This window comes from Psammomys obesus, unplaced genomic scaffold, assembly GCF_907164565.1.
Source record: "Psammomys obesus unplaced genomic scaffold, mPsaObe1.curated_primary_1811, whole genome shotgun sequence".
Lineage (NCBI taxonomy): Eukaryota > Metazoa > Chordata > Mammalia > Rodentia > Muridae > Psammomys > Psammomys obesus.
This window is the reverse complement of record NW_026585797.1, coordinates 27,368,655-27,388,878: the sequence shown is the minus strand read 5'-3', so window position 1 is coordinate 27,388,878 and position 20,224 is coordinate 27,368,655. Positions and strand designations below refer to the sequence as shown.

The 20,224-nt window shown below is 34.4% G+C and overlaps 1 protein-coding gene across 1 annotated transcript in view; it reads right to left on the bottom strand.

The window, feature by feature from the left end:
* The window catches only part of Trdn (triadin), a 350,576-nt gene that overhangs the window by 230,878 nt on the left and 99,474 nt on the right, over window positions 1-20,224 (bottom strand). Inside the window, exons 8-9 of the mRNA XM_055599238.1 lie at window positions 16,578-16,760; window positions 10,028-10,087 (exon numbers count right to left, since the gene is read on the bottom strand). Coding sequence (XP_055455213.1) covers window positions 10,028-10,087; window positions 16,578-16,760 — 243 coding nt within the window. The remainder of the gene's footprint in view (window positions 1-10,027; window positions 10,088-16,577; window positions 16,761-20,224) is intronic.

The following is a 20,224-nucleotide window of genomic DNA, read 5'->3' as shown; positions in this document are numbered from 1 at the left end:
TCAAGCTGTACTACAGAACAACAGTAATAAAAACTTCATGGTACTGGTATAGAAATAGGCGGGTGATCAATGGAATTGAATCAAAGACCCAGAAATAGTTTATTGTTTTTATGGCAACTGTTCTACTAACCTCTTTTTAGTCCTATCAAGCCCATGGGTTAAAAAAAAAAATAAGAATTCTTTTATGAAATCTTTCTTCAGTTCACTCTATATGTTTTGAGGTACTAATAGCTTGTGTTTTACCTGACTGAGAAATCCAAGGTCCCTGACTTTTTTTTTAGTAGACTGAGTTCCCTGTTTGAGCCCAAATTGGAAATTTCCTTCTGGTCCTCTTCCTCCCCTTGAAGCTTTAGCAACACTGCAGAAGGGGAAAGGAAAGAGCTGTAAACACCAGTGTTGAGGGTACCAGGAGAACAAGGCCCACAGAGTCAACTAGGCAGGGCTCATAGGGGCTCACAGAGACTGAAGCAGCAATCACTGAGCCTGCAGGTGTCTGTGATAGGTCTTCTGCTTATGTTAGGGTTTTGTAGTCTGGTGTTCTTGTGGGACTCCTAATAGTGGGTGCAGGAGTTCTCTGACTCTTTCATCTGCTCTTGGAACCCTTTTCTTCCTACTGGGTTACCTTGCCCACTCTTGATATAGTAGTTTGTGCCTAGTCTTATTGCATCTTGTTAATGTCCAGTCCAGTTGCTATCTCTAGGGAGCCTGTTTTCATTTTTTTTTTCTGAAAGAGGAGTGGATTCTGGAGGTAAGGGAGGAGTGTGGGGCTGGAAGGAATGTGGGGAGTATTGGGAGGAGTGGTGGGAGGAGATATTGCAATGAAGATGTTTTGAAAACAAAAATTAATTAATTAATTAAAGTTGTTAGCTCTAGATTTCAGATAGTCAGCGTAAGAGTTTAGGATTTCTCCTATTAAAGGAATAGGGAATGCAATGAGAATTACTACAGGCATGAAACAATATAATTTAGTAATCTAAACTACTGTAAATGAACCTAGGATCATGTCTGGAAAGTTTTGCCTTTGGATAAGTCATATATCTTTAAATTTCTCTAAACATTTTGAGTTCTTTAGACTATGATTTTTTTTTTTTTGCTTCACTACTGTTGTGCATGGAATTATTTACAGTAGCCCAAATGGAATTTTTCTTTCAGTTTGGAGACCTAAAACATTTTATAAATGTAAAAAAATAAAATCTGATTATTATTTAACTGTGTTTCTCACTTTATTTAAAAATATATATGCATTTATAAATTGCTGCACTGAGCTGTAGTTACTCAGGAAGGGATTTTTGTGATGTGCTATTGTACTGCTGTGACTTTAGATAATGATGATTTTTAAAAAGCTAGAAGAGAAGATTTCCAATCTTTTAACAGAAAGAAATGATGGAAGTTTGAGGAGAAAGAATGCATATGCTTACTTGGACATTGTCACTGTATACAGTACCTCATAAATTTGAACAATTTTGTCTATCAGTCATGAATTTTAAATAAAAATCATGAATATCTATTTTTGGTAACTTGTGGAAAAGGTCATTGTAATACTAAAATTGCCATTCAACTGATTACTTTTATTCAATATGTGCAGAGATGCTTTTATTCTTCAAGTACAATAGCTATGAGTTAGTATCATGAACTTTACCTACTACAGGCAGTATAATTTTATACTATCACAAAATTACGTTTCAAGTACATAAAAACCACATAGTCCATTCTGTTATCATAACATTTCATAAAGCCAATTACTTAGTATTAATATCACATAAGCTGGACTACAACTATAGACACTGATCACATTATATTTCTTGTTCAGTAGTAACAGGAACTGAATTTTCTGAGTGTTGCTGTATGTCTGGTAACTGGAAATATACTTTACATAAGGTGCTTTTGAGCTTAATGGAATAAATTTCCAGACATTAATATTTTGATTGTTGCTGTTATCTATAGGATGTAGCTTCCCTATAATTCAGAGACTTGTAATCAAGTGCATTTTCAGCATTTACTATACATAATGTGTGATTTCAGGCAACATTAATATTTCATATTGCCACTCATATATAAGAAGGAGAGAGGGAGATGGGGAGAAAGGACATGAGGGATGGGGTTGGAATCAGACTGCAAAGTGATGAAAGAAAGAGAGAAAGAAAGAGAGAAAGAAAGAGAGAGAGAGAAAGAAAGAAAGAAAGAAAGAAAGAAAGAAAGAAAGAAAGAAAGAAAGAAAGAAAGCATAATGGATAAAAGCTAAAAGATATATGAAGGTCAAAATTGATCTGCTATGCTGTTTGTTGGCATGATTCTGAGCTCAGTTTTTTTCTCAGTTTTTCTCCTCATCAAAATTCCACTTGTAGTGATCTATAGGTATATATTAAATAATAAAGAAGAGTCAACACTCAGGATTCTACACTTATAAAATGCACTTTTTCCATCTCTCATTAATTCCACATTGATCCCATTATCAATCTTATATTACAGAGGAAGAATTAGAAACCTAACAAATCAAGAGATTTAAAAAATTGTGTTTCAGGTGTCTATTGGGACCTGGATTTGCGCACATAAGTTTTACTTTCATAGCAAACTGGAGGCATTATATGGCTCTCCCAATAACATAAATAGGAGAAAATAAAACACAAATAAGAATCACCCATAACAAAGAAGCATGTTACTAAATTATGCACAGTGCTTTAGAGCATAATTCTGCACGTGTCACTTACATTGACTTACGTCTAGATGTCACTGATTTTCCTGCCACGCGTGACGCTTACACTGTGGTGACAGTGTTTTGTTCTTGATGTTTTCAGTATTACCTGCCAAGTCACTGTGCATAAGGTCTAGGTTCTGCCTTCACTTCAGTGATGACTCCCTAAACTTTGTCCTTCCTTGTTGAAAACACTGGTTTCATCAATGTAATTTCCCTTTAATCCAATTCCATAAAAAAATGTACTTCCTGCTCTCTGCAATGCCTCTTCCCCATTACAGTTCCATTTAATTATTTGAAAGATTTCATATCAAGTGTCAGTTCTGTTTGATTAAACTATTGTCCTACACTTTGTCATTAAAATACATCTGTTTATTTCCTGATGTTTCCTAATCTTTATTTATCAGCTTTTCAGTCTGACAAAATCATTGTCTTGGTAACATGTCAAATTTACAGTCACAATCATGGCCTTGTTCATTTTCTCTTTCATTCGTGTACAAACAAAGTTACCGGTCCACATTCATCTGCATTTAATCAAATGTCTCATTGGTCCTTCAATTCCCTCACATCAAAAATACCTTCCTGACAGCAGGAGGAAGCGATGTCTTTCGTCTGGAATTTGTAAGGGTTAGAATCTGTGCTGTAGAAATTAACTCCATGATTAAACTTTTATCTTATTTGTTTACTTCCCTTTTCTACTCCACTTGTTCAAGACAGAGGTGTTCTTTTAGTATATTTTATATTATATATTTTTAAAAATTTATCTGTTAATATTGGAAGTCAGAATGTAGGAATTGGTTCTGCTTTTGTATTTCATGAGTCCTAGGACTCAATGTAGTTAAACTTCACACCAGGCACCTTCTTCAACTGATCTCTCTCCAACTCTTCTATTAATATTCCTAAACCCTTGATTGTGTTCAGTCTGGGATTAATGAATAACAACAAAAACCCAAGACATTTTGTATTATGCATTATTCTATACATTATCAGAGACATTCCATTTTTTTTTTTTTTTTTTACTTTCAAACTCCACATCATGGTTAACTGCTTATTGATGTGAAAATTATGTACGGAAATAAATTATAAATGGTATATGTAATGCATATACTAGCCATTGCAATTTGACAGGTGCTAAACAGTTTATTAGGGATAGGAATCTTCACATGTTCCCCTATTGCTACTGGATACAGCTACTGGATAGCTGGTGATTTTCTCTTCTACTCTGCTCCACAGTATCTGCCTACACGAAGGATTAATTGGGTTCCCGGGTCAATTAATCTCTCAGTAGATGTGAATGCCCTCTCCTTTGACAAATAAAGCCCTCAAATTTTTCTCTGTTAGTTTTCTGAAAGCATCTTAATTTTGTCCATCTACTCTTTATTTGATGTTTATAAAATACAATTTTATTTTGTAGACACAAACAAAGTACCACACAAAATTCTAGGGAAAAGCAACTTGATAAATTTTAAACAGACCCTATTACCCTTCCTTGGATTTTTCTGTTCATTACAGTTTTGTTCTTTTGAAAATACCCAGCACACTAATTCTCCTATATTCCCTATTTTAGATTTCATAGTTTATCTACAAGGAGTGCTTGCAGCTCCCACCCACTTCTGTGTGTGTGTGTTTTTTGAATAAATTATTTGAATTCTATACTTCCACTTTTGAATCAGAAATAATCATACACATTTTCCAAGGTATTTCAGGAACTTAGCAGAGAGTAAATGACCACAACAAGCTAATGGTGAGAAGACATTTTAAGATCCTGTAAAGCTTTGCCTCAAAACCTTTAGTCTTAAATATCTTTCACCTTAATTTGACAAAGGTACACTGAAATGATGACTCAAAACACATCGAAGTTCTAAATGTTGCCTAAGGTTTTCTCTGATCATTCTAATTCTATCCCCATCTAGTAAAATTCTCTTTTAAAAAAAGAGAAAGAAGAAAGGAGAGGGAAAATATGTGTAAAAATTATTTCATGCTTACTTTAAATAATTGTTTCTGTGATGAGTTCTTGCCACTTATCTCATGTTGACCTTGAACTCATGTTCCTCCTGTATCAATCCCACGATTTCGAGGTTTATAAAACATGACCCACCATGCCACAAGCTCATTTTAACAACCTTAGGAAATAAGTTTCATAAAGAAATTGAGTTTCTTTATGAAAAAACAAAGGTTTAAAAGGTAGTTTGTGTGGCCTAGCAGTTTGTTTTCTGAATTAATTCTTAATATGATACTAAGTAAACTGGGTTCTTTTTTTATACTATCATTTACTTATTCTAACTAGATACAAAGACTAATATTTTTTTTTACTTATTTCTTATACGCATTGTGAGGACAAATTACATAGTTTACTTATGCTTCTAAAACAGAATACAATCCATTGTATTTTAGAATAACCACCTTACAATTACCACTGGGCACTTTAAAAATTCCAAAACATACTAGGCAATCTACATTTTTGTAATTTTCTCACATATTGACCATTTCCTATTTACTCAGCTTAATAATTACAGCATCATTATTCATAATTTTTTTCAATTACACATAGGACCAAAATAGCAATCAAACAGAAAAATGATGAAAGTGCCTGGAAATACAGGCATTAGATTATAAAATAAATCAAATGTATCTAGCAGATATTTATAAAACATTTCAAACAGAAAAGAATCTACCTTCTTCTCAGCATCTCACGTAACTTTCTCCAAAATTGACAACATTCATTGACACAAAGCAATAATCAAGAGATACAAGGAAAAAAAATAACAGAGAGAAAAGGGGAAATATTAGTACAGACATTCTCCCTAGCTCAGAATTTAAACCCTATTGGATTGGAATATAAGCTTTAGAAAAATAGTTCTTTGCACTCGGAGAGAATTTGATAAGGTAAATACTCTCAATTTTAGAAAAATAAATGACACATACAGTGAAATAAATCACTTTGATATAAGTTATTGATTCAAGTAAAAGTCATAGAGTTACTAAAATTGTTATAATAGGATAACTTCTGAGGGATAAACATGATACATGATGTTATATTAACATTTAATCGTAATAGCCACAGAGGTGGAAAACGCAGGGAAAAAATATTCTGCAGTTAACAACACAATGCATGCCAGCCCTGGTCTTTGTACTAAATACTGGTTTCTTTATCACACTGAATATCAAGATGTCTCTGCATCATGGAATTTCCTACTTACAGAAATTGTCTCTTCTTCAGCCTGTATGACTTAGCTAAGAAATCTACTAGACCCAGGATGGAGTTTACGAAGAGCGAATCCGACAAGAAGAATCATGGTTCTTCCCAGACTATTGACATAATGAATCTATGGGTATAAATGTTACTTAGGAAAAGTAGCGTTAGCTACAAGGCACTGAATACAACATTGAAATATCAAACAAGTTCAATATAAGTGAACTGGAAGTTTTACTTTGATCGTTTGTAGAATTGATTTCAAAATATACAAAAAACAAGAATAAATTCTATATCAGAATTGTAAATGATATCTCCACTGACTAATTCTGCTAGTTGTCTCAGAAGACAGTGACAAATGGACAAATGGATGATTTTAATCCAAGGTGAAAGTGGTTCATCAATTGTAAGACACTTAGGACAAGACCAGATCTCCTTATCTCTCCCTCTCTTCTTCTCTCTCTATTTCTATCGCTACCACCCTCTCCAAGGATTACTGAAAATTCACCCAGAAACACTGCCAACCTACATAATCAAGTGATTTCATGTTTGTTGGATAAATAAAGGCCAAGACTTTCCCCTCAAAGGAATATCTTCAGTGCTCACAATATTTCTTAAATTAAAAGGAAGAAAATTATTTCCTTTGAGATTTACACAGGATTTCCTTAGGTTACTCAAATTTAACATAAAATGAATCAGTATAAGGGAATGTTAATCACATACAACAAAAACTGCTCCAGTGGTCACAGTTTACTAAGGTAACCTGTCTCTTTGCCTGAGGTCAAGATTACATCATCATAAGGAACTGTGTAATTACTGCTCACTTGCATTAAAAGTGCAAGGAGACACTTTTAATTTGTGTTCAGCTATATTCATAAAAGGCCAGTTTTAACTTTTCTTAAATTTTATTTTATTTTATTAATTACACTTTATTCACTTTGTATCCCCCCATAAGCCCCTCCATCCTCCCCTCCCGGTCTCACCCTCCCTCCCCCTTCTTCACGCATGCCCCTCCCCAAGTCCACTGATAAGGGAGGTCCTCCTCTCCTTCCTTCTGATCTTAGTCTATCAGATCTCATCAAGAGTGGCTGCATTGTCATCTTCTGTGGCCTGGTAAGACTGCCCCCCCCCTCAGGGGGAGGTGATCAAAGAGCAGGCCAATCAGATTATGTCAGAGGTAGTCCCTGTTCCCATTACTATGTAACCCACTTGGACACTAAACTGCCATGGGCTACATCTGTGCAGAGGTTCTAGGTTATCTCCATGCCTGGTACTTGGTTGGAGTATGAGTCTTTGAGAAGACCCCTGTGAGGAGAGGTCAGTTTTAACTTTTAAAGATGGGCTATCAAGGCAAAACTTGGTACCTAATGCTATGTTGTCACCAATAAGTTTCCTTTTTCATTTGAACTACAAAGAGGCTACTTTTGAAAATGAGACAACAATCTACAAGAGATTATTGGATTCCAGAGGGAAAATTCAAATGATTGCTTTAAAAACTCATCACTAATAATTAATAATGAATTCCAGCTAAACAATAGCAGGTGTTCCACTGATCGTAAATGGAAGCAGGAGTGTTTTTATAAATACTAAGTATGTACTGAACAATAAGCTTGGCAGGAATTATTTCATCCTCTAATTGTCACCCAGAGGGAGTATCTCATCGTTGGCCACTTTTCCAAATTCATGTGCCCAATTAAATAATTTTTTCATTCCTTATTTTTAAAACAGCTTATCACACTGTGTTCTACCATTTCTTTCTTTCTTTCTTTCTTTCTTTCTTTCTTTCTTTCTTTCTTTTCTTTTCTTTTTTGCACTTCCCTACTCACAAGAACAAGCAGAGTGTAATTCCCCTTTTTGTTACTTAGGAAAAGCCAAATAACTTGCCAACCTTTATTTCCCTTCCCCTTCTTCTTCTTTTTCAGTCAAGAGCTACCCATCTAAAACATTGTTTCAGAGATTGGACTTTCAAAACAATCAGTGTAAACAGATAAAGTAAATGAGAGCAAATAGTAAGTTTTCTCTCTGACATTTCAAGAGTGTTTCCTCAGAGTTAGGGTGGTGCCAGCTGCAGATCCAAATGTATGCTTTTTGGCGTGTCATCACACATGCTTCATGGAGGAAGCCTTCTGTGCTTTCATTAGCAAAATCCACCTTAACCCCCGCAGAGATGCTTTTATTAGTTCTTCTGACCTTCAGCCGTTGTCAGAGTTCATAAAGAGTTGATTAGTATTTTGACAGCTAAAATGCTAGCATCTCCTGCTGCTTTTGGCAATGTTTGGCTCATTTTGTCATGTGACTTCCTTAGAAAACCTTCTGCTATCTATTAACGGATAATATGAAAAGATTAAGTAGCAAAAGAACAGTTTATTTTTATTGAAAATTGAAATTTAGAAAGTAATGGAACAAAAAGGAAACGATATACCTATGTATATACATATATTAGTGTGTGTGTTTGTGTGTGTGTGTGTATGCCGTTATCAACCCATGCATATCAACAATATGGCTCATCGTAAGCCCAGTTGATCCTAAGAAAGCAAAACATGTGTAGACTATGGCCTTCTTCCTTTCTTCACATTTTAATTTATTTTTCTTTGCACAATAGTGTCTTGTCTGAAGTTTGGGCTAATTACTAATTCTCAGTCCTCAGCCTCCTGAGTCCTGGAAAACACGATATGTCATTATATCCAGCTAGAGTAAGACTTTCTCCAACTACCATGACTGAAAAATATGGAAACAGCTATTTTAGAAAAACAGTATTTATGGTATATGTACATCAGGACTTGAGATGGCCCCCTTCCATGAGGTGCTCAGGAAGAGGCTGTGGTAAGAAAATTGAAAATATTACAGTTGATGCAGCATGACATTTTGCTGTGCGTCCATTGGATGCTTTAGAAATGGTGCCATGTTATTACTGTGAGTTTTATTTTAAATGCAAGAACATTGAGAAGCAGGTGTTCAGTAACTAGTTCAAAGTCACATGCTAGGAAAGAATTAAGTGTATTCTTTTTCAAAATCCTCTTTTCCTAAATGATCATAATCCTTTCCTCCATGTATCTACAAAAACAATTAGGTGATTTCAAACAAATGTTGACAGAGATTAGTTTCATCAATAAGTTCTTATAATTTCTGGCTCATTTTTCTTCATCTCAGATTCTAAATCATGTAAACATGCAGAAAGAAAAGAGAAAAGAAGGAAGAGGGGAAGAAAAAGAAAGGGTGAGGAGAAGGAAGAATCCAAAACTATCTGAAGGAAAAATCAGTGCTGGGGTTGTCTTGGTGTTCTCGAGTGATAAGATTCTCATGATCTTTTAAAAATACAAGAACTAGATTATTACACACTTGCTTCAGTATGATATGATTGATTGTCAATGTATGCACAAGTTATAATTAGTATTTTGGAAAGAGTCCCACAAAAAGACTTCAGAAAACAAAGTATTGTTTGTTCTAAATAGTCAGCTTCCATTCAGTACATCCATTACCAGATTTTTAAATATTTGTAAGTCATAGGACAAGGAATGAAGTTATTCATCTTAATTAGTATATCCTTAGCACACTGTGGATAAAAACTAAAGATATAAAATACTAGAGGTTTATCACTGTAAATAAAAGCCTTTTTTTTTTCCATTGTAGTAATATTAACCAAAGTTAACCCACACCAACAATATTTCTCTGGAATCACCAAAGACCATAAGTAACTAAAAAATATATAAGTGTTTTGGAAAGATAAGACTTAATATTTGAGAAGTGATAGATTTTATTTTGAATTTTGTCCACTATCAGAAAAAAGAATATTTTCCTTATTGTAAGTCTTCTCTTCTAAATTTATCAGGAATCAAGTCAAGTCAGTCATTGCTTCACTCCAAGATATTATTAAAGATATTACCGTTTTTCTATATGAAGATATTAGCACATTTGAGCTTTCAGCCGACTTCATTTGCGACAGGCCATGCAGCAAATGCGAGTAAAATTAAAGGTCCTGGCACCAGTTATTATTTCTGCATTTTATTTGTCTTTATTCAAGCTATGTACATGCATTTTATTAAGCAAGTATTAAATAAAAATATAGCTTAGTACAGATAAAGCTGACAATCTTAGAGACAAAGGCTATTAAAACAGACAACAATGAGAATTATTCGGAATACCTGGTTTTAAATCCCCATGGACAAACATGTCAATCATATATCGACAGAACGCATACTGATCTGACAGAATAGAGAGAAAAAAAGAAGCAATGAAAATGTGTCATCAACATCTGCCTATTTAACATGAAGACAAGATGTAGCAAAACAACAAAACGGTATGAGTCTATTTTGGCGACTACTTATTCTCGTCAAGGAATAAACTGTGATTTTTATGAACACGCAAAGGAAAATACATAATAAGCATAATGTTTCACTTATTACCTGTAAACTCTCTTAAATATGGAAACAGATTTATTCATGGTTATATAAGGTAGGGGATATTTGAAAATTCCAAAACTTTTTTCTCAGCATCTGCTCTGATACCCTGCTGGGTAGAGTCTTTGAGAGGCCCTCTATGGTAGGCTCCTGTGCTGTTCCCTGTCTTCTCCCACTTCTAATGTCTATCCCATTTGCTTTTCTGAATGATGATTAAGCATCTTCCTTAGGGTCCTACTTTTTGTTTAGCTTCTTTAGGACTATAGATTTTCGTATGCTTATCCTGTGTTATATGGCTAATATCCACTTATAAGTAATTATACACCATGTGTGTCTTTCTGCTTCTGGATAATCTCACTCAGGATGATCTTTTCTAGTTCCCACAATTTCCGTGCAAATTTCATGATTTCCTTGTTTTTAATTGCTGAGTAGTATTCCATTCTATAAATGTCCCACAACTTTTGTATCCATTCCTATCAGTGGACTCAGGGAGGGAGAGGGGAAAAAAGGGAGGGAGAGTGGGACCAGGAGGAGATGAGGGAGAGGGCTACAGCTGGGATACAAAGAGGAATTAATTGTAATGAATAAAAATAAATTAAAAAATTCTATCTCTCTTTAAAGCAATTGTTACCACTTGTCCTTTTGAAAGGAAACAAGGGTTAATTCTCTCCAACTAGGAATGTTTACCAAGACCCTCTGCTGGCTGTGCCTGTGAAGGGCTGATGACTTCTTGAGTGAGGCCCAGAGGGTGAGCCTATCGTAACCTGTTTGGGATCTGCTCATGGAAATTCTCCTTATTAGAGAGGTGAGAGTCATTCAGCAGCACCAAATGATAAAAATATTAACAACGTAAACACATATTTGATACAGGCACAGTCCAAAGTTGCTTCAGGAGCTGGGTGTCTTATTTTTTTCAACTCAATTACATACAAGCCCATAGAAACACACATTATTGCAGAGTTAGTGTTTTTCCATAGTCAATATAACTCTTATCTCTACCATAAAGGGTCTTTAATGATTTCATAAACTTTATCATAGCATCTTTAAAGCTTATGTATGATGATTCATGTATTCAATGATTTACATTTTAATACCCTTTTATTAAGCATTTTATTAAACAACCAAATGCAAATGAAGTTGTAACACCTAGAAAGTTTATTGAGTTTATATAGTATGACACATTTTTAATTGTTCAAAATTATTGGCATCAAATAGAAAATAACTAAATTAATTTCTATATGAATACATAACCAACAATATTTATAAGCCTTATTTTTTCAGTGTTAGCATCAATTGAAAACAATTATATTATGAAGCTCTGCTGGGGTCTTTTAAATGATAAATGTGGTTATTATAATAGATCTAAAAAATAGAATAATTTTCATTAACACATAAATAGGGGTGAGTCAATGCTTTAATGTTTCTAAAATTTATATGTATTCTGGTTGCTGAAATGAGGTAGGAAATAGGAAAAGGCCAGTTTTCAGACTAGCCCACAAGTCTTGTTTCATTGAAGCACTTTCGAGGATGATTTCTGCCTCATCCCAGGCTCTGGGAATCCTATGGTATTAGACAAAAGTGACATTAAAACAGGCATGTTTTCCTCCTTCCTGGGCACAATTTTTTTTTCTTTCTTCTTTGATAAATAGACAATTTTGCTATAAAACAAGGCTAAGAATATTTTCTGTTTCATTGGAGCATATGAATTTAGAATACTGTGAAGTGTCTATCTTTCCCTTGATTCTACCTATCGTTCAGGAGCATTTCCCAAAAAGATAGAAATATACAAAAATATATGTATATTATTCACAAAGTTGTAGCCCATGAGCCTGTTGCTTGTATGTATTTTTCACAATCCTCTCCATTGTCTAATTACACTGAAGGACTAGGAGTTAGAGCTCTGACAGATAAGGACAGGAACCTCAGACAGATATTAGAGATGGCTTCCTCTGTACTTTCTAGAACAGCCTAAAATCAGCTTGGCATCATTTTTCTCCCTCCGTTTGAGCCTCCTGCTTGTGGATCAGTGTTCTAGGTTCAAGGCCTGACCAGTATGTGTTTGTCCAAAAGTTGTAGGCCTGTCGCTCTCCTTGTCTTAGTTAAAACTAACTAGTCCTAAGTTAGGAATGGAGACCTCTTAAAAAGACTTAAAAATCCCCAGCTCGAGAGAAGAGATGAGACTTTGGTTTCCCTAGTCCCCTTCTGCTCTGTAGAGGGTCTTTCTGAGTGTGCTCTGCAGGTGCTTTCCTCATCACCCTTAAAAAATACATTTCTTCTCCACCTGAAAATTTTTCCTGCTGTTACCTATTGCACTCCAGATTTTTCTTAAATTTTAATCCTTTAACCGGCATAGAAAATACACTTGATCAAGACCCCCAGACAGTAACAACAGCACAGAGATCAGCTTTTTTTTTCCTTCCACAAAAGTCACTAGTTGTATTTTAACCTCCTAGAGTAGCATTTTTTGATTATTATTTGTTACATATGTCCGGATTTTATTTAGGATATAAAAGGGGCCAAAGCGAAATATTGTTTTCTGCCCCCAAGTGTGAAAGGGTGGTTACATCAAGGCCATGATGGATGGTTGAGTTGACTAAATGTGCCCTTCTGATTTCCTCATTGATTGTTTACACTGCAGTGAAACTTTTTATCCTGGTACCATTTGCTGATCTTTATAGCACATGACTTCTGCTTCCAAAAAGACATTTATTAAATTAATGTATTAATAGTCCAATAAGCTTTTAATACACAGTGGGATATCTTGTGTGGAGTTAAACAAAAATTTTTTTTCACACAGAATATTGCTTAGGCTTTTAAAGTATTAGCTACATGAAAACAAAGTGTGGCTTTGCATTCTAATGACTTCGACATATCATAGACAACTTAAGAAGAATATTTGTATATTTTTAACTATTTTTTGTTATAATGTTGAATCTCACCTGTTTTCAGAGTTGAACTTAACAATCTCTGAAAATTCTAGTAAGGCTAGAGTTGGGCTTCACCTGCCTGAGGACGGAGCATAGACAAGTACTCTGGATTTTAGACTACTCATTTTATGGAAATACTTCTGTAAATCCAACTCAATACAAGAGGAAATTACCCTGAAAAAAAAGTCTGAACTGTCTCACCATTCTTGAATTAATAGTTATAGGATAGTAATGTCTATAAGGAAATTTCTTATTTGATCACCACCCTGAAGATAAGAAAGAAAGAAAGAAAGAAAGAAAGAAAGAAAGAAAGAAAGAAAGAACAAACATTCTGCTAGAATTAATTTGTGTTGTCCATTCCTGCCTATGTCTCTTCAGGAAGCACTGATGACTCCACTCAGCTGCTGACGCCAGGTTGGTGCTCCCTGTGGAATGCCAGCCAAGGGAAAATGAATTTGGGAGCAGAATGTCGAATGATCTCTAATGGGCATGGTGTGCCTGTGGTCTGGTGCGCTATGGCAGATTCTCATTATCTGTATATTCTGTGGATGCCACAATACCTGAATCATTGTTTTAAAAAATAATAAAATAACAAAAGAATGACCACAGTATGTATAACATCTGTGAGAGATTTATTTCCCCACAGACTTGGCAGAAAGCAGCAGAAAACAGGGAGAAATGTCAAATTGTGTCTACTTTGCAACCTCAGCTTGACTGAATTTGAAATGGTCTATAAAAAGCAGATTATATAATATGTAAGTATGGGTAACTTTTCAATGTTTTAAGTATATATACATGTTTTAAGTATATGCAAAAGTAAATGTTGAAAGTAAACACAAGGAAATGTTTATTGATACTATTACTGTATAAGCAATTTTTACCAACACATGTCTGTCCCACACAAGATTATTTCCAAAAGAACAAAGAGTATTGGGCATTTAAATGAATTTTTAAAAAGATCCTTATAAGGGGATGGTGCGACCACCATTTAAACTGTTTCCTGCTCTTGGAGAAGAGCTGGATTCAGCTCCTAGAACCAATCCTGTGAATCTGATGCCCTCTTCTGGTCTTGGAGAGAATCTGAATTCACCTGCACAAATACAAACACACACACACACACACACACACACACACACACACACGCACACACACATGCACGCACGCACATGCACACACATACACAGCATTAATTTGAAAATAAATTATACACACACACACACACACACACACACACACACACATACATTCTCATTCAGCATAGTTCAACTTAACAAATAAACTTTATTTCACCCAGAATAAAATAACTCAGTTTTGTTGTGCTAGCAATTTAAGAATTTAAAAATTAAAGTGATTTTAATAAAAAGTAGAAGATGCTATGTCTTTATTTTGTTTAAACTACCAATGTCATGTCATCATGTTTTCACAAACACGGATCTTAAATATCTGCTTAGCTTTAAATAAGAAAGGAAGGAAGAAAGAAAAAGAAAAAAAATGAATTTGACCAGCTATTATAGGTTAAATTTTTATTATCGCCCTAATTATACAATCATTTATTGGTGGTAGCAGTACACATGGAGGGTCCATGCCTTAGCCATGTGTTTGCTTAGATGTTATAATCATCTTGATGGCTTTGCTTATAACTGGAACTGATAGTGGGTTTCCCTTTAATGGTCAATTAGCCCTTCACATAAAAATGAAAACAAAATAATTGAGAATGAAATTGGGATAAAATATTATCTTTAATAAATTTGACTAGTGATATGATAAAATTTAGTATTTGTGACCTGGAAAATAAACACTATTTGAAAGTGTCTGGTGTAACCAGTTTATCAACTGGTTGTTGATAAACTGATGTATGGTTCCCAAATTACAGGAGACACTAAAAGTAAACATCTCAAACTGGGCTCTTGTGCCTAGTTACTAGTTAAGTCTTCTGACATTCAGTGTAAATGGTATATGTTTTATATAATGATGTTTTCATTGGTTTCATGTTACTCTTTTCCTTCTTAAGGGGTAATCTGAAATGCACACTATTTTAGAATCCAAATGCCCATATACTGAATCAAAAGATTAATTTTCTTGATTTTTATAGCAGTAAAATACTCATTTAAATTTTTTCCTCATTATATCATTTTTATGGCATACACTTTCATATATGACATTACTTAGGAAGATAATACTTTGCATTTTCAATTTCCATGATTGTATAATCATTTTATAAATAGTAAGTTCAACTTTCCAAAGTTTTTATTCAAGAGTATCTGTAAAATTAGATTGAAATGAATGAAAATTACATAAAGCCTATGAACCATTAAAAAGAAAATCTCCTTTCTTTTCATTGTAAATATATTCTATACATGCTTGTTTTTAATATAAATCAAAGTTTACATGCATTACTTATGTGTCAGAGTTTATAATCATTGTGAAGTGAGGAAAATAAGATAAGAATATGAAGAATATGCAATTCATATTATGTACCTTGTAGAGAAAAAATAATTTTCCAGTCCTACCATTCAAATTGCCTCTATAGTAACAAAATTTAAAAGTATCAATAAAGTTGTATAAACAGCAATTAGTCCATATAGTAACAGGACTGAAGAATGTATTGGGGTATGAAAAACCAACAAAGGAACCTAATGGTTAGACAAAAAGAGCTTTAGTGACCATTTTTAATTAACACAATACTTTCTGTAAAGAAGTTTCTCTGCATTTAAATATTATATTTCTAGGAAGCGAGTTAACAAGTCCTACTTGACAGAGAGGACACCTGTCTTATGCAAACCTTCCTAAAGTTAAAGATTTTGTAAGGAGACTAGGAAAAGCACCCTGACACATCTTTATCCTGCAACATTTGTTAGTCTGTTGTGCATATTCTGAATGGTATCACTGCAGCAATATCAAGGAAAGGAAGCTTTTCATTTTATTATTTATTTTTTTTTTTCTGTATGATTTGTACATTGACTCCTGGAGCAACCACTCCTTGAGAGTTACCGTCAATTTTAAAAATTGCCTTTCTCCAGAGTCTGACACTTTCAATTGTTCAATTGTTATTCCAACTCCTGTTGAAATCCTCAAGATTTCAGCACTCAGGGCCGCATTTAAATAACTCCCGTGCTCACTCAACACTCCTTAAAAAAAAAAAAAAAAAAAAAAGCGCATCTACCTAGGTGAGCACATTTTATTTTATTTATTAGTATGTTAATACCCAATTACTGTACTTCCTCTCCGGCATCTTGGCTTGGATCTGTCTTTCTATTTCATCTGGGGTTTAATTTTAGTCTTTCTCAGGTTTTAATTTGACTGCCTCTGCTTCTTGCCCAATAATCTCTTAAAATCTCCAGCTGCCTCCTCCTCCTCAGGATGTTTACCTTTCTGTTCATGCTTGGGCACAGGTACAGTCTCTTTCTCATCTCTCTCTCTGGCTTTTGGTGCTGGTCTCTGAGTTTCTTTTGCTTTTGCAGCTGTTGGTTTCACTTTCTCCTGTTTCCCAACTTTCATTTCCTTCTTAGCCTTTTCTTCAGTCTTCTCCTTAGTTTTAACTTTCTTGTCTTCTGTAATGAGTTAAGAAAGGAACTGTAATTAATATAAAAAATTAAAATTAAAATTAAAAAAAGTTATTTTTCCTTTGTTTGCTAACATAATTCTTCAAGTGTCATTAATGCTCAAGTAGCATCTTAAAAGGCAAACAAGAAAATCAATACAAAATGTATGTCTTGCATGTAAACACTGTGGACAGTTTCCAGAGTTTTATAAGGTTTACAAATATGTTACATTAGACATCAGGTCATCGGCAAGATGAGTCTCTCCTTTAATTTCCACCTGAAAGGAACAATTTGGATTTTTTCACTATTGTTGTTGTCATTGTTTGTTTTTATTTTGGTTTTGGTAGTCAAGAGCCTTAGCTATCCACAATGAGTCATTTGTGATATGCAGAGTTTGTCACTGTAGGCAGCTTTAGTAAGAAAAGTGTCCACACTAAGGAGCCCAGTTAAAGACTTTCCTCTTGAAAGAATATGATCATCTTTTTCCACAACTGAAAAATCTTAGACTTACTCAAAAATAACTCTATTGCAATAATTTTTCAGAAGATAAATGCAAATGAAAATTATTTTCATAATAGTGCATAGCAAAATTAGAGTGATGAAACCTACTAGAGAGTGACAGACAGACATCCTTAATGTCTGCGCCTGCAAAGACTGACGATACAAAAACAGATAAGCTTTCTTACACATCTAAGTCAGGGACCACATTTCTAATGTTTGTAAAACATTAAAACTGTCCTGGGGACAGAGGCTGTCTCTCACATGAACTCAGTGTCAGGCTCAGGTCACCTCCCCCTGGGGGATGCAGCCTTACCAGGCCACAGAGGAAGATGAGGCAGTCACTCTTGATGAGACCTGATAGGCTAGGGTCAGATAGAAGGGGTGGAGGACCTCACCTATCAGTGGACTAGGAGAAGGGCAGGGGAAGATTAGGGAGAAAGGGTGGGATTGTGAAGGGACAGCTCAGAGAGCTACAGCTGGGATACAAAGTGAATAAATTGTAATACAAAAATGTCCTGGAAAAGAGTACTAGCAAGCAAAATATACATGAATATCCATATCTATTCAATATGTATTAACTTGACAGTGTATGTATTTTTGAAAAGAAAATGGTTTAGGATTATTCATTCTGTGAATAACTCAATCAGACTTTAAAATCATTGATGATATACTTGAATCAGTTAATGGGCAATGCATGTTAGACATCTTTTTACACATGGGACTGTATATAACTATTTGACATAAAATGAGGAGATCTAATTTTCAATTCACTGTTGAGATATTATTGACACATATATTAAAATTTTTTGATGGAAATAATGCCCTCCATGTATTTTGCTTTTATGTAAATCAAGCCAAGGCATCCATGTACAAAGTATGATAGTATCCTCTCAGAAACCAGTTGATTTACAAAACCCAAATCGCCAGTAATAGCAGCTGCGATGCTGCCTAGATTTCAGGGGTCACTGAGGTTACTGTTAAAATGAAAGACATTGAAAAACAACAAGCTATAATAGTTTCTTTACCATTTTATGCCTCCAAGCCAAATTGTATTGAAACTGTACAGTGGTGGACATTATGGTATCCAGAGTATTCAACATTATCACCATATAATTTTCTCTTCATAAATGTGTGGCTTTTTTTTTTTACTATATGGTGTAATTCTTTCTCTTTCTTTCTCTCTCTCTCTCTCTCTCTCTCTCTCTCCTAAATTACAAAACAATATCTTCTGCTTCTTTCTCCACTTTTGTATGGCAAATTCATACACAACTTGAACATATATACCTTCCAGAGAACCTAGATTGAGCTGTCCCGTTGTCTACTTGATGCATTTAAAAGATCAGCACATTGCCACTGTCCTTAGAGATTCTAGCACAGCATTTATGACACCGTGATATCTGCATTAATCTTGCCTCAAGTTTCTTCATGTACAGCTTTGCTCATTTTTTGGAACATGCCATGTATGTTTTTATATACTAAACTTTGTTAAAGTGCCATCTCAACATTTTCTATCTCTGTTTATATATCTGAATTCCATCATACTCCATTCACATACGAGAGAACTTTTGTCACTGGAGTTAACCATCACCTTCATTATGCCATGAGCTTTGTTCTCCATTGCATATTTTGCATTGTACAAGATTGCTCATTTATCAATTTGCTGTGCTGTGAACAACCTGAGTTCGGACGCTCTCAGTTTTTAGTTTTCTGTTACTGTTGTGTTCAATACAATGTTTATTTCCATAGAAAAATGAAACTAATGTACTCTGAACTTGAAAGCTTGACATAAAGGACTAAATGGCTTACTGCATGTGTATCATGTATGCGATAGAATGGAATGTGTACCTTGCAAGTAAATAATAAACATCTGTACTTTGAAATTTTACTAGCCTTTTTGTCATATGTATATATATATATATTTGCTTTGTGTGAAATTGCTTTTTTTTTTTTTTTTTTTTTTAGCTATCTTAAATGCCATCTACCTGTGCCTTGCAGAACACAATTGATTTTACCTATGTCTTGGTACTATAGAGATATAGATAGGTGAATATCAGAACTATTTTAATACCATTGAATTTTATAACTGGCAAAATTGATTTTCTTAGTGACAGAACCACACATTCAACATAAGCATTACAATAGCTTTTTTTATAAAAATGAAAACTTCCTATTTCTATTGTCAACTCCTTAAAACAAGTAAATTTGTCTCACATTAGAAAAGAAACGGGGGACTGTGAGAACCAGGCCTAACTTCGGCTTACTTCTCTTGACTTTGCATACCATCTTCTATTTCTATTTTCTCTCTGTTACTTTTATGAAAAACAAAAGGTAGGCACCATCCATACAGAGTCTAACATATGCACCAGTCATGGGGTAATAATGAATTTTGCACATTTCTTTCCAGAAGAATTTCTAGGGCGTACTGGAAAATTACTGCCCTTGAACGGATGGTATTTTAAACTTAAAAAAATATACACTGTGTCCTATGAAAGTGCCAGTAGGAGTCATCAGCTTCCACAATGATCACAGCATCCTAAAGAGGTCACGTGTATTTCTAACTCAAGTATCATATGCTTAGTTTATGCTTTTTTAACCTTAATCTATTTTCCTAGAAACCCACATATCATATAAAAATCATGTGTACATTTTCCAGTCCTAATATAACCTATATATACATAGATTAAATAAAATAAAAACATGTGTGAGGATATTACATGTATGTAAAATGTACATAATTTGTTTACATGTATCAATCAAGCTCACCGTATATAAACTGGAAAGCATTGGTAATGGGCAGACCTAAATAGCTTCCAACAGCCCCTATCTTCTTCTCTCAGTGAATGTTGGCTAGTCCTGTGATATGCCAATCAATAGTCTATGGCAGAAGTAATTAGATTATAATTCCATAATAATCAATGTAATATCATAATATCCATCTTGATTTTCCCTATGGCTAGGCTTAGGGAAGTCAG